Genomic DNA, 14,241 nt, shown 5'->3' with positions numbered 1-14,241 from the left:
CAGCTCACCGAACTGAAATCTTTACCTTAACTATAATGCGAGACCCTTCCGAAACTGATGTCAGATCGGCGTAAATGTCAACTTCAGTTAAAAACCAGTTGGAAATTCTGCTTTGGGACCGAGTCACGTAATTCAACTCCTTTTAGGACCATGTGCTAAAATGTAACATGAATGACGTTTTATGTCGCAATCAGGAAGTCCTGTTTGGTTTACAGTTGACGAAGCCATCCAGCTGTGGGAATGAAAAGCTCCGGGTGCTTTGGCACTTTTGAAAGATCTACTGTCCACTTATTAGAGGCCACCACCCCGGGAAACTGCAGCCTTATCGTGACCCAAACAAACGGAATTCGTCTGCATTCGACAATCTCTTGCCAGCGTTTCAGCGATAAATCTGAAGCTAGTGTCTGCTGGAGTGTTTTTATACAGGCATATGATCCAGAGCCATCCAATGATGATTTTTTGCGTTAGCTCGTTTATATTCAGTTTAAGGCGACATCCGACAGAAGAAAGATAGTCTTTTGTCGACTTTTATTCTCTCATATTTCCGTTTCAGCTGTCTTAAAATCGGGCTATAGCACCATATAAGCGTAGTTCTATCTGCATACATTTTACAATCACATCTCGTGATTGTAAATCACCTCATACCTTCTACAAAACCAGTCGGCTACAGCTGCTATTTCCGCAATCGTTGCCTGCCTGAGGAGAAAGACAGGAGTTTGGGCGATAAAAAGGGTGAGATTAAGACCGGTGCAATTAGCTTTTGACGTTTTCCGCACTCAAGAAGATAGCTTGGTTTAATTGATGTCACAGCTGACAACAGGCAGTTAGTTCGCTAATAGATTTGTGCTGACCGTCAAATTACAAGGAGGGGAAAATTCAACGATGGAAGATGAGATCTTTGAAAAGATCGTGTATGTTATTAACCAGCTGGTCGCTTGGATCGCATCTCTGGCTATTGTATTTGGCGGCGTGGTACCTTACATTCCTCAGTACAGGGATATCAAAAGATCCCAGAATGCTGAGGGATTCTCCACATACGTCTGTCTTGTCCTCCTAGTAGCCAACATTTTAAGAATTCTTTTTAGGTAAGCGTGCTTTACACTTTCTCTTCATTTCCATGAGTATCATAAGTTACCATGAACAGCTGAACAGTTGTGTTCAGTCTGCTTGTAATGCCTTCAAGCTTGCTTGACCCTACATCCTCTTAGTTTTGCGATTGATTTGTATGCTACTGAGTGTGGCTGTTTCTCAAGATGTAATATCTATTCTATTCTATTCTCTCTCTCTCTCTCAGGTTTGGACGCTACTTTGAGGACCCTCTCTTATGGCAGAGTATTATAATGATTGTGACCATGCTGGTCATGCTGAACCTGTGCACTAGCGTCCGCATGGCATCGGAACTCAACACCAAGCGTCGCTCCTTCACAGGTCTGTTTCTCCTCTCCTCTCCTCTCCTCTCCTCTCCTCTCCTTTCCTCTCTCCTCTCCTCTCCTCTCGTGGCTTCCTTTTCATGACTTTGTAACCTACCTTTTGAGTGTTAGAATTACTCACAGAAATTGGTTTCAACACACTCTCTCTCTCTCTCTCTCTCTTGGAAGTGTAAATGTCTGTCTGTGTGCTGGGTGGGTGGGTAGGGGTGGGGGGATAAGGGGACGATACTTTGTTCAGATCACGCAAATTGAAGTTGAATCGCACTTATTTCAAACCATATTATCTGTTTACACAGGAAATGCTATTAAATCCATTCCCGTCTTGCTCGACTACAAAGAGGCCCTGTGAAAATGATCTGTATGATAATGGAAATATACGTTATGTAAGCCTTTTTATTGTATTCTGATTAGACTGTTTCTAGCACCAACCCCCACAAAATCTGCTAATTAGAGACTGAGGTATAGTACAAATTCCAGACATTTGTTTCTGACCTCATGCACATAAGTTATTCCATTTCAGTGCATGTCACTATGACAAGCACGGATTTGCAGCTGTATTTCATCATTAAGGTTTGTAGGGTTATCAGCTGAGAGCACTGCGATACTGCTTATTTCCCACTGCGGTGTTCCCTGTTTCCTCTTTTATATGTTGTACTTTGATCTTAGCGTGGGGCCAGCGACACTTTCCTCCGACTTTCTCGAAGATCTTAGGTCTGTCCCGAAAATGGATGCACTCCGAAGGATTTAGTGTTTCGCTTTCCGTTGTGCTGAAAGGTAGCGAGTGTTTACACGCTTAAAGGATTATCACGAGAACTTGTGTCTTTTTGGTTAAAAAGCCTTAAAACCGTGACTGTTTATGTACGCGCACACACAGATAAAAGCTTCACGTTAATACTGAGATATGTACCAGACTTAAAAGGGCTTCAGTGGAATCTGTAGAGTCTGTATTACTTGGAAACATTACCGTGTTTTTCCCTCCCGGCCAGTGAACGTTGTTTGTGCTCTAGTGCATTCGGCTGTGGCTTTCTGAGAACTATACGTGCCCTTTTTCCTGTGGTTAGCGTCTATCCATAGTCATTCCACAGATGCCAACAATTGCACACAATGTAACTGACACTATATCTGTGACAATGAGAGTCAGTAGCTAAACCAATATTGCACGATGTGAAATAACCAAACCCAATTTGCGGCTTCCTAACCCAGTATTGCACAAAAAGTCTGAAAAATTAAGCAAAAATACAGAGCTAGTTTTAACTGCCGGTATCCGCTTGCCAAATAATAACTGAGAGATTTTGTTTGTTTACAATTAGAGGCATTCATGTAGTGGAAGAAGAACCTAATAATGTATTTTTTTAAATATCTTGTCTCTTTTTAAATTTGATAAACTCACAAATCTTGAAAGTTAGGAGAGGAAGTATTCAGGTGTGATCTGCACTGAGTGAGAGACACACAGAGTGAGAGACACACAGAGTGAGAGACACACAGAGTGAGAGACACACAGAGTGAGAGACACACAGAGAGAACACTGGCCTGTTCTTCAGTTCATCCTCAGACTGTGGTCAGTTTGCAGAAGGACTGATAGGAACAGTGGTACATGTGTGGTCTGTGTGTGTGAAAGTCAGCCCATAGCAGTTTTCTATGAGAAGAGGAACAATCTATTGACATCCAGATTATGTCACATTGAGAGAGTCTTTTACGATTCATGGAAAGATGGTCAGTGTGTCACTTGTTTCATTGACATGCTACTGTTACCTCAAACTGAACTTCAGGGAATACATCCCTGGAATCTACATTTATCCTTTTCTTTGGAACTCATAGTTTGACTGGATTTATGAATCCTGAATCAGTTTAGCTTCTGTCCTACCTGGAAAACGCGTGTTTGTGGGTATCCGCACACGGAAAGAACAAATTGCCTTCTTTTGTTCGAAGTGATTAATTCAGGATTTAGAGTATTGTTTGCAAGACTCCGAGCTAAAACAAAACACCGTCTTAAGTTCAATAGTGCACGTTTGAAACGCGTTCAAGAGAAACATATGAAAAATGTTTAAGAGGGGGGAAAAAAAGAGTTTTACAGAGTGCAGGAAGGAACTTCTGAAAAGTTTTGGTTACATAACGTGTAGTTCCTGGGGAGAATCCTCTATCTGAGATAACAGAGCAACAAAGGGAACCACTGTCACTCGCGCTTTCTCTCTCTCTCTCTCGCTCTCTCTCTCTCTCTTCTCTCATTTTTTTTTTTGTTTTTTTTTTTGTTTTGTTTTTATGTCTGTAGCAACAGACAGTAAGGACGAGGAGATCAGAATTCCTAAGAAGCTCTTTCTGGGTATGTACTGTTCTGTCTGCTGTGAAAAAAAAAAAAAAACCAACCCCAGTGTCATTCTTCATCATCAGTTACACTCTTCCTCCTCTTCATCTTCATAACTGTGTTAGAACGTTACCCTCCCGTAAACATTTGTACTAATCCAGATTTTCCACTCAAGTTAATGCATTCTCACTCTGAGCATGGGTCTGTTTCGTTTGTCAGTGATGTCGACGCCCTTGTGTTCGACTTTCTTTTTTCCCTCCATAAGCTTGCACCTAATCAGACGTTTAGTAGTAGTCAACTTTTTGAAACCCATAGTAGCATGGATTTTCAACTGTCAACTCTGTGCGAGTTCAGTTGGATATTTTACATTTAATTGCATGTTTTGCATGTACGTGACTTTGAATGGATTTTGGGTACTTGAGTTTTTTTTTTTTTGCTGGGTAAGATGTCTTGTAATGCACTTAGTATTTGACGTATTTTGAAGATCGGAGCCTCTTTCCACTATTCCCAGTAAGACTGGATGTTGGGATATGTTGCACTTAGCACTGACTAACCTGTTTTAACTATTTTATGAACCTTTTTAGGCCCTAGGTTTTTGGATCCTGTTTGCATCTCTAACATATCTGATACAAAATACCCATTTTGAATGCAATTTCAATGTTTTCACTGCAAAACCTCTGTTCAGGAGTCAAGTGTTTTACTCTGTTTAACAGTCTTGCACCTGTCGGATAGCAGGATGCACACTGAAGCCTAAACCATGCTGTCCTGCTGACTTGCATGAATGATTTTCAGCAGTCTGCTAACAGGATGCCTGAATATCTCTTCCTCTCTCTAGTCCTCTCTGATTTCAATTTACCTTTGTTACAGACACTCAGAAAAAAACTCTACCACCAGGAAATATCTATCAACAAGGGTTTGTTTTTTTTTTTGCTCTAAAACAGTTTTTTTCCTCTGACATCTATAACAGCTCCTCCCAGGAAGTGACTGGATCTATTTTTCTGAAATAATCTGTCGCCAGTACTCCTTTTTTGCTTTGTGTGGCAACAGATGTGATTGTAGAATATGTTGCTTAGTAACCATTAGAGAGCAAACAGGTGCCGAAGGGCTGTGACGGAAGTCACTGATGTTGCTCTCTGTTTAAACAGCAGATGGTGCTGGGATATCATTTTTGCCCATACTGGGGATAAAAGCATTCTTTTCTTGTTCTGGTTTGTTTTGTTTTTTAACAATGCTACTGTTGACCACCCCTTAGCTGTTTTCCTGTTTGCCTTCAAATGATTTTCCCAAGAGTTGTCTTATTGAATTGAAGTTTGGACGAAATTTTCATCAACCTCTTGGGATGTTTCCAAATTTAGTGTCACAGGTGACTGAAAAATGCTGTTTCAGAGATTAGGCCTGCTTTTGAGTATTAACAGCGTATATGGCAGACTACAACAAACAGCTGTATGTGCTTCTGTAGTCCTTATAGGGTAACTTTTCTAACTCGGTCACCTGGATTTGGTTTTAGAAGCGAGGGTAAGACCACTAGGAATTTGCATGAAAATTCTCTTCAGCTTTGCACAGCGATGTATTTCATAGTGAAAACTCAGAATGTTATCTGCTTACCGTCATCTGGATTTGTATATATACACACAGTTTAGTAAACTGGATTGAATGAATGATTTTGGACGTAGTATTAATTGTGCTCTTGAGTGCCCCCTAGTGGAAAGGTTGACCACGGTCAGATTAAAGGAAATGGAAATGATTCTCCCTGGCTCAATCACAGAGATATAACTACTTGACAGATTGGAAAGACTGGCTTTATACTATGTTTGCACTGCCAGCTTTTACACCTCATGCACGGGCTGAGTCGAATGTTTTTTATTAGGTTGTTTCCCTGCAGTGTTATTAGGCTGAAGATTGCTGAGTGTTCTCCTGAGGCGAAACCATCTTCATTAAGCTTTGACTGTGTCAGGTCTTTCATCTGTTTCGAGGGAATGTGAGACACACACGGAACTTTTCTTAAATTCTTAAACGCCGTTTACTTTCGGCCCCGTGTGGTTTTGATGTCATAATGTCCACCTTGAGTCAGTTTAGTAAAAGTATCTTCTCTTTATTTAAAGAAACCAGCTGTGTATTCTGTGCCGTTTGGAAAAGTTTGGCTGTTTTGGGCTCTGTCTTAATCCCCCTCCTCAGAGGATGGGTGATTACGAGTGATGCATTATGGGATATGTAGATCAGCTGTTTACCAGGAGAGGCCGAGTTACACTCGACACCTCCCCCACCCCCCACCCACCCCCAATTGATCGCTTGAGCTTTCCCGCTCCCCTATCTCTCTCCTCATTAGAATTGATGGAGACCTGTGCAGGCTAATTGCTGCCTTGCTCGTCAATCTGAGAGACTGAGCTCACTGTGAGGGATAATTATGGGTTACTGTAATCCCCCCCAGGGGTCAGAGGTGAGGTGAGGTGATTGTGTTAGATGGAAAAAAAAAACATGTCTGAGGTTGAATTGACACAAATTGAACCGCTGTGTTCAAACGGAATTTTTTTTTTGTTTTTTACACTGTTATTTGCAGTAAAGCAGTTTCCAAAATGTTTTTTTTAAACAGGCATTTGAATATTCTTTTTTTTTTTTTTAAAGGGAAAGCTAGGAAAAAATATCCAGAGAAACCGCAACTGAATTTTCAATTTGGTTCTTTCTCTGGTTTTTTGTTTTTCTCTCAGATTTTTCCACACAGAGCCCTGCTCACCACCCCACACGTCTGTCCCCCCCCCCCAGTCGTCTCACACCCCTCCCCCCCCTCCCCCTTACATCTGACACCTCACAGAAGCAAACACAATTAGAAAGAGCAAATGTCAGAGGGTCAGGTGAACTTTTGGGGTTTTTTTTAAACACACATTGGGTCTCTATCCTCTGTAATCCTGTTCCAGGGGTCATGGCGTTTTTTTTTAAAGATATCTATAAACATCCTCTCAGTCAGTCAGGATGTGATGCAGACTCGTGTGTGTGTGTGTGTGTGTGTGTGTGAGTGAGAGACTGTGCGCGTGAATCCTGGGTAGAGGCCATAAATGACTGTTTCCTCCCACATTGACAAGAGGACCTGTTACATTATCACTGCAGGCTGCTGGCACAGCCACAATTATGACTTGATTGCTCTTAAAAAAAAACAAAAAAAAACTCCAAAAGCCTGGCAATTAAACACCCCCCCCCCCCCCCCCAATCAACCAACCACCCCCCTGGAAAATATATATATATAAAAAAGAAAACGTTGCCTCACACCTGGTTGAAAATGATAGTGATTTAGTGGCTTCTGCTGTTTTTTTCCCCCCAGCTCAGACACGCCGGTGTGGTTCACTATACAGAGCTGTTTCCTGTTGAATTTAAAACCAGGCCTTTTACTCTGAGAGGTGAAGTTGTGAAGCGTGATCTGGTTCGTTCAGACAGAGATAGGAGAAAGAGTTTTGTCTCCGTCCAGAAGCTGAAATTGAGTCTCTCAAACAGATAAACATCTTAATCTGGTGTCTTTTTTTTTTTTTTGTGGTAGCTTCAGACGGCGTTGAGGCGAGTGTCTCGCGGTGAAGTACCGTCTTAAACCCGATAACACAGATCAGCAGAGCTCTCGTAGCTTTCCCACCTCTGACCTATGACTGAACTTTCCTTCCTTCACCTGTCAAAGACACTCTTCATTTCCCTTTCTTCTCTTTTCGATGAAGACATGAAGAAAAGCTGTTGACTTTGTCTAGCAGAGATTTTTTTTTTTTCTCCTTACACTTACATTGGCTACACTGGAACATAGACCATAAATCACACAGCAATAACACTGTGCTGTTTTTGTGCTATGTCTCTGTGCTATGACTGCGTCTGTGTCTTTGTGCCATGTTTTTGTGCTATGACTGTGTCTGTGTCTGTGTCTTTGGGCGCTGTGTCTGTGTTGTCATTTCACATCACTGACAAAAGTTGCTCATGCATAATAGCATGGGCTGCTTTTATATTCGGTGAAAATCTTTCCGCCATTGTATTTTTAAACACTGTTTTTTTTGTTTGTTTGTTTGTTTTCTTTTGTTTTGTTTCTTCACCTGTTGGGTGACTGCAGTGTGGACTACCATGCTAAAAACAACAGCATGACTAAATCTGCCTGCTTTGTGCTTATACTTCAACCGTTCTGCGGACCAGTCCGGTCAGGGTGCGTTATGTGGAATCATGTCGGATAAACATGAATAAATAAGCACAGCGTAAAAGGTCAAACAGGTTTGGGGAGCTATTATGAAGGTGTTTTTTTTTTGTTTTTTTTTTGTCCTCTGTCCACGTCCACCTCATACCCCATGGTCGCAGCTCAGGGAGCGTTTCCCAGCGATGAGCCAACAGGAGCGGGGAGTACTGACGAGGAGCATAGGAGTCAGTCTTCAGGGACATGGGAGGGTACAGCGAAGAGGAAAAAGAGGAGTAGAGAATGCTCCATTTGTTGTTTTGGGTAGCCCATTCATCATTCCCTCTCCTTATGCGTTTGGTTGTGGAGAGCAGTTTTTGTCCTGTTTGACGGGGGAGGATGAATTACCCCGTGTTTCTTCTCTGAAGGCTGAGGAGTCTTGCCTGTCCTTATATTATGTCGGTCGGACCCGGTGCACGGTAGCGCGCGAGTTTGACCTACCTTTATCCTCAGCTAAAAGTAAAACTTTTTGAACATGAATTGTAACTTTGTAAGATTCGGTTCTAAGGCCCGCCGTTTTTCAAAGCTTGACAGAGTGCATTATTTCTTATCTCTGCTTCGGCTCTTTCAGTGTTCGGGGAGAAAAAAAAACAAAGCAACGTGATTGGCTGGGGACGAGGCCAGATGCTGCTCCGCTGTGTTGTATTTTACTTCTGCAGTTACGCGAGCATTTGGAATAAAGACCGTCTTTTTTCAAATATAATCTGACATATGTTGTGAGGAACAGAGAGAGAGAGGGAGGGAGAGAGAGAGAGAGAAGGTAAGGACAGTCTCCATAGGGGTTTTGTTTGAAAGCCGTTCCAGCTCTTTCACACGCATGCACGCACACACTACCCCGCGGGCACTCTGAGAAGAGAGGGATGAAAAGAGGAGTGGAGCACCGCGGGGTAAACGAGTGACAGAGTGGCACGGCACGGCGGGGAACGGAGCGCACACACAACTGCCACTTTGATCCTTACCATCAACTGCCTGAGTCTCTAAAACCGCCCACCTGCGTGCCGCGCAGCTGTGTGTGTGTGTGTGTGTGTGTGTGTGTGTGCGCGCGTGTGTGTGTGTGTGTGTGCGCGTGTGTGCGTGTGTGCGTCAGAGGCAGCTGTGGATGTCCCCTTACATTTCGTTGTGCACTTTTGATGTACTTTCCTTGTACTCGGCAATTGTAATCTTCATCAAGTAGAAAGCGTCAGAGGACACTGGGTACAACTCCGGCGTCTGATGTTGGATCTCAGATTTGACGCGTCGGGATGCGTCGTCGTGCTTAACCGCTCTGGAACAACCCGCCGTCGTTTAGCTTGAGGTTTCGGCCCTGACCCGGCCGGTCGGTCGGTCGGTCCGTCCGAAGTGTCCGGAACCAGATTTTTCTCTCCGGTGTTTGCCGATAAACGGCGATTCCACCGCGTGTCGTTTCTCCCGCCCGGGAAAGACGGCGCCGTGGGGCTGTTTGAGAGGCGCGTGATGTTACCAGGGCCCCTCGGGGCCCACCGTGCTGGGCAGAGGTCCTGAGGATGATCCCTCTCTTCCCTCCTTCCCAAACCCCTCCAGGCTCTGACTCTTATCTGTGCGTGCCAGCTTGGCCAGGCCTGTCCTTCAGATCCCCTACTCACTCTCACTGCCATGAAAACACCCCTTACGACCCGCATTCCCGCTCCTCGGGGTGCGCATAAGTGTGTGTAATCTGAAACCGACGTGACATACGCGTTAGCGCACCATGCTAGGCAGCGTTGACACGGTCCAATAGCGGTGACCGTGACGGTCCCTAGAGTAAACGCGCTGTTGTGTCCGTCCCCCCATACACAGCACAGAGAGAAGCAAGTTTATATGAACTTAGAAAAAGTGTCTTTCTTTCTTTCTTTCTTTTCTCTTATACTGTTTTCCTCAGCTCCGTGCTGACTTCCATAACATGTTTGTCTGAGGAAGCGAGTGTTTAGTAGTGCGTGTTTAAAGTGCGTCTCATATTTGAGAAAAGCCTTTGTTTTGTTTTTGTTTTTTTTCTTTTGTTTTTTTTTTATTCAGGTGATGCCTGAGAGCTGGGACGTGAGTTATCCAAACTCTGCATGTAGCTTTCCCTTTCTCACAACACCCCTCTGTCTCTTTCTCTCTCTCTCCCTCTTTCTCTGTCTGTCTGTCTATCTCTCTCTCTCTCTCTCTATCTCTCTTTCCCCAAACCATGTACACACACCTGTGCTCCAGCAGCTTGGACAGAAGTATTATAATTGATCTGATTTTGGAAATGTCATATGAAATGCCAGGGACATTAATTAACAATAGTTCAATGTATTTTTTTTTTTTTTTGAAATGTCATAAAAAGAACATCATTCTCTGTCACTTTGGTCCTGGTCTGTCAATTAAACTTGCCTTATGCAAGCCCCCAACCCTCCAAACGTAACCTTCAGCTTTTCAAATCAAGATGTTTTCATGAAGACCCCCTCCCCCCCCTTCAATGAAATGCAAAAAGAAAAGTTCAATCAAAAGAAGATTTTTATTTAGGGTCACGCTGCTGTTGCACTGAATCTCTTCTCGTGCTCTTTAGACAAGTGAAAATCTCATTTTATGAACGTGTGCAGATGAATAAACTGTGACGCCAGTCAACCGTGGATGATGTTTAAATCTCGTTTCACATTAGCTGTTTCCTCTCTCTTCCTTTTTCTGATGATTAAATTTGCCCAATTTATTCTGCTCTCTCCTAATGTAATTCCAAAAGGGGGCGAGAGCACAGACACCCACTTTTCCTTCTTTCTCCTTACACAATGAAATATTGAAGGCGTTTTTTTTTTGTTTTGTTAATGCGTCTTTATGAGACCGAATACTCAGTTATGGTGCATTGCACTGTTATGATAACACATTATGATAGGGTAATGAAAAGTCATTCAATTTAAAACCTCCAACACAATGAACAAATCCCATCTGTGATGGGTACACCGCTCCCCTGTCGTGTTCGATAAAGAGGAACGTCAGGAGAGCCAGATTCAAAGACGTGACAAGGGGGAATCCAACCCGCTTAAGAGATTGAATCTTTATTGATCGAGTGTTATGGTATTAGAAATTCTCCTTTTAGTTTATTTTGTTTTTGCTTATATTCTCCACAGAATCACACTTATGTTTTTTCTTTTTTTTATCTTTTTCTTTTCCCTCCACGCATAGGGTTTTAAAGGTAAATGAACTAAAGAGAGAGAGAGAGAGAGAGAGAGAGAGAGAGCAAGCTTAAGTGCACTTATGAATCTTCTATGACACAGAAAAGTAGATTTAAAACATTAACTGTGATCTAAACACACTTCACTCAGTGCTGTGTGAACTCTTTTCTCCAGCCTGCTGAGTGAGAACAGCTAGCATCGAAAACCTCTCCTCCCCCCCCTCCTCCTCTCTCACCGTACGTCGTCGAACTGATGTAACTCAAAGTTTGGATGCACCTTATTCGTTGGGACGTTTTTCTTCCCGCTGTTGTTCCCGCCAGAGCTCATGCATTAGCATGACCTAGTTGTTAGTTGACTATTGCTGTCATCCAGTTAGCTTTTACTGATGCTAAGCAGAACTTCTGACACTAAGGAGGAAACAAGGAGTTTGTATCCTGTTAGCGTCAGGCTTCCATATCGTCGGGGCCACGGATAATTGGTCAAGTGGATTATTTTAACACCAGCATTCCTCCTCTTAAGCTCTTCCGATGGGAACTGCTCGTCCAGAGAAAGACCTCATAACGTTTCACCGACCAAAGGTCTGGCGTCAGTGCCTGAACGTTGTGCTGTTCCAGAAAATTCCATTCCTTTCCGTGCCCTTCCAGACTCAGAAAAATCAGTCATCGCAAGCATTAAAGCACGGCGCGTATTTTCGCGTGTTTGACTCTGTGTTTATTGAAGTTTCCTAAAAGAGCCTTACTGGACCAGAGTATATATAGTGCCCCTCTGATGTTGTTGTTTGTGGAGTCTTTTATTGGTTCTAACAATTTTCTAGGTGACTGGATGTCTACTCAAGCCCTTACTTTCATTTTTCATGTTTCATTTTTTTCTTACTTTTCGTGTTCTTCTAACCAAAGACTTGATGATTGTGTGTCCCAGGCTCCAGCATAAATATAAATGTATTTTACATCACTGGGCTAATCTAAAAGGAGCGCCAGGTATTTTGTGTTCCCAATAACCAGACTGACTCCATTCAACACCAGCAATAACTTTTTTTTTCCCCTGTTCAAATCAGGATGGCTGATTTTTTTTTTTTTTCTTTCTTTCATTTTTTTTTTATTATTCTTTTCTTCCCAACAACTCAGACTTCGACTGGAACTACTTCTGGTCATGGAGTCGTTTTGTGGACTACCTGCAGTGCGTGCTGGCCTTCACGGTGTTGGCGGCCTACGTGACGTACCTCCTGCTGGACTCTGTGCTGTTCGTGGAGACACTGGGTTTTTTGGCCGTGTTTACGGAGGCTATGCTGGGCACACCGCAGCTCTACTGCAACTACCAGAACAAGTCCACTGAGGGCATGAGGTGAGAGAGTGATTTGCAGACACACACACACAGGTACACACACAAAGGGAGATGTTTACACATACATACACACTGACTTGGGGCTAAGAATAGTGTACACATTTGAAACGGGCCCACACACAGCATCTGGCAAACGCGTATAAATCAGAATGAATCCTTATTGTGTTTGAAAACAGAGTAAGATTGTATCTAACTCAAAAGACACGGTGTGTGGTTGCGTTAAGGTCAAACTATCTGCAAACTATACACTTTTCCCAAGCTACCTCCCCCCCCCCCCCTCCTCCTTACTCTTTACCCCTGTTGGGTCTTCTTTCTTCTTCTTCTTCTTCCTCTTCCTCTTCACTGTGCTCCATTCACATAGATCCCAGTAACTCTTTGAGTAATTTTTGTTTTATCTTTTGTTTTATATTACGTTGTAAAGGACCTCTGATTTGGTGTCCCCGCTGTGTCTGCGAGAGCCGTCCAATCAGGAGCCCTCCCTTAAGTAAAACTCAACACAGAAACACTGAGCGAAATCCCTCAGACTTCCACTTTCATACTCATTGATGCCAATCAAACCACCATCATGGTCCATAAATATCAAAGATGGGACACGATCTGTTTTTCTTTTATCGCAGTAGACTTCCATTGTCTAGCTTTTTCTTTATACTTTATGGTGTCTTCAATGTGTCGACTGCAGTATGAACTCACATATACATTTCGGTGTTGACACCCATTTTTAATTTTTTTTCTGTTGAAGGACGTAAGTTGTCAGGGGGAAAAAAACAACAAAAGAAAAAAATGAATAAAACATTAAAAGAAGACGAGAGAAAAATATCTGTTGGTTTACACATATTCTTATATCTTTGACCATGTGCACACGTGTATGCACAGACCTGTCCGCATACCTCCTCATCTCCGATGTTTAACTCTGCGAGCAGTTTTATGGAGCTAGGCGGTAAATGCTTGCGGGTTCACCTTCAGATGGGATGACTGACCAAGAGCGAAATATGAACTATTAATAGTAAAGCCATACATCAACGCTGTTAAACGGAACATGTAACACAAATGCATATTGGTAGTTGAGCACTGGAGACGTTCATATATTGGTTGAAGTTTTGCCATTATATTAAGTTACGTTAATATATCACAGTCATAGTGATAATGGAGCTAGTGAATGATGTTTTTGGATGAACGGACGCACGGAATCGTTCACAGCTTCAGAGCCAGGGTTGGTATGGGAACGGTATGTTTCTGATAGCCTTGACATTCAAGAACATAAATGGACCCGAACGTAAACTAACAACGTTCAGGCAAATTCTAAATGAATGCTACAAATCACTTTCTAATCTGGTGTGGTAGACAAAATGGAATGTCTGTGTTTAATTGGGGCAATAGCATCAATAATAAGTCAGAGGTCTTCCTTTGATGAATACCGTGACGCGGCAATTTGACTAGTGACAGTAAGTTCACACATTACTAAATGAAAAGCATATACATTTAACGGTGTTTTCTAACTTAATATTCATAAACGGCCAGTGGGAAGCGAACAGAAAGCCGTTAATGACCGACATTTTTTCTCCATCTTTTCAGTCTGTTAAACACAAATCTCCGTCAAATCATGACGGAATGTCATCAGCCATAGCAGCGGGTAGGTCCGCCGAGATCAGTTCGCATTACTGACCCCATATCTCCACTAGACATTATTTTTTTTCATCAGAACAACCTGTATTACCTAGCTATTATTTCTTACTGACACTTCATTGAATAATTTAGTTAACAATCCATAATTAATATGGAATACATCAGTACAAAATGACAGTTTCGGATAGCCTTTCCAGACTTACTTACCGGTTCAGTGTGTCAGTATAA

At 42.6% G+C, this 14,241-nt stretch overlaps 1 protein-coding gene across 1 annotated transcript in view; it reads left to right on the top strand.

The window, feature by feature from the left end:
• Positions 1–882: 882 nt before the first annotated feature.
• Positions 883–14,241, top strand: part of slc66a2 (solute carrier family 66 member 2) — a 21,811-nt gene continuing 8,452 nt past the window's right edge. The window contains exons 1-4 of the mRNA XM_030788830.1: positions 883–1,085; positions 1,295–1,428; positions 3,700–3,750; positions 12,174–12,390. Of these exons, the coding sequence (XP_030644690.1) occupies positions 883–1,085; positions 1,295–1,428; positions 3,700–3,750; positions 12,174–12,390 (605 nt within the window). The remainder of the gene's footprint in view (positions 1,086–1,294; positions 1,429–3,699; positions 3,751–12,173; positions 12,391–14,241) is intronic.

This window comes from Chanos chanos, chromosome 12 (genome assembly GCF_902362185.1).
Source record: "Chanos chanos chromosome 12, fChaCha1.1, whole genome shotgun sequence".
Classification (NCBI taxonomy): domain Eukaryota; kingdom Metazoa; phylum Chordata; class Actinopteri; order Gonorynchiformes; family Chanidae; genus Chanos; species Chanos chanos.
Note: the sequence above shows the minus strand (reverse complement) of the source record. Positions and strands in the feature narration are given on the sequence as shown.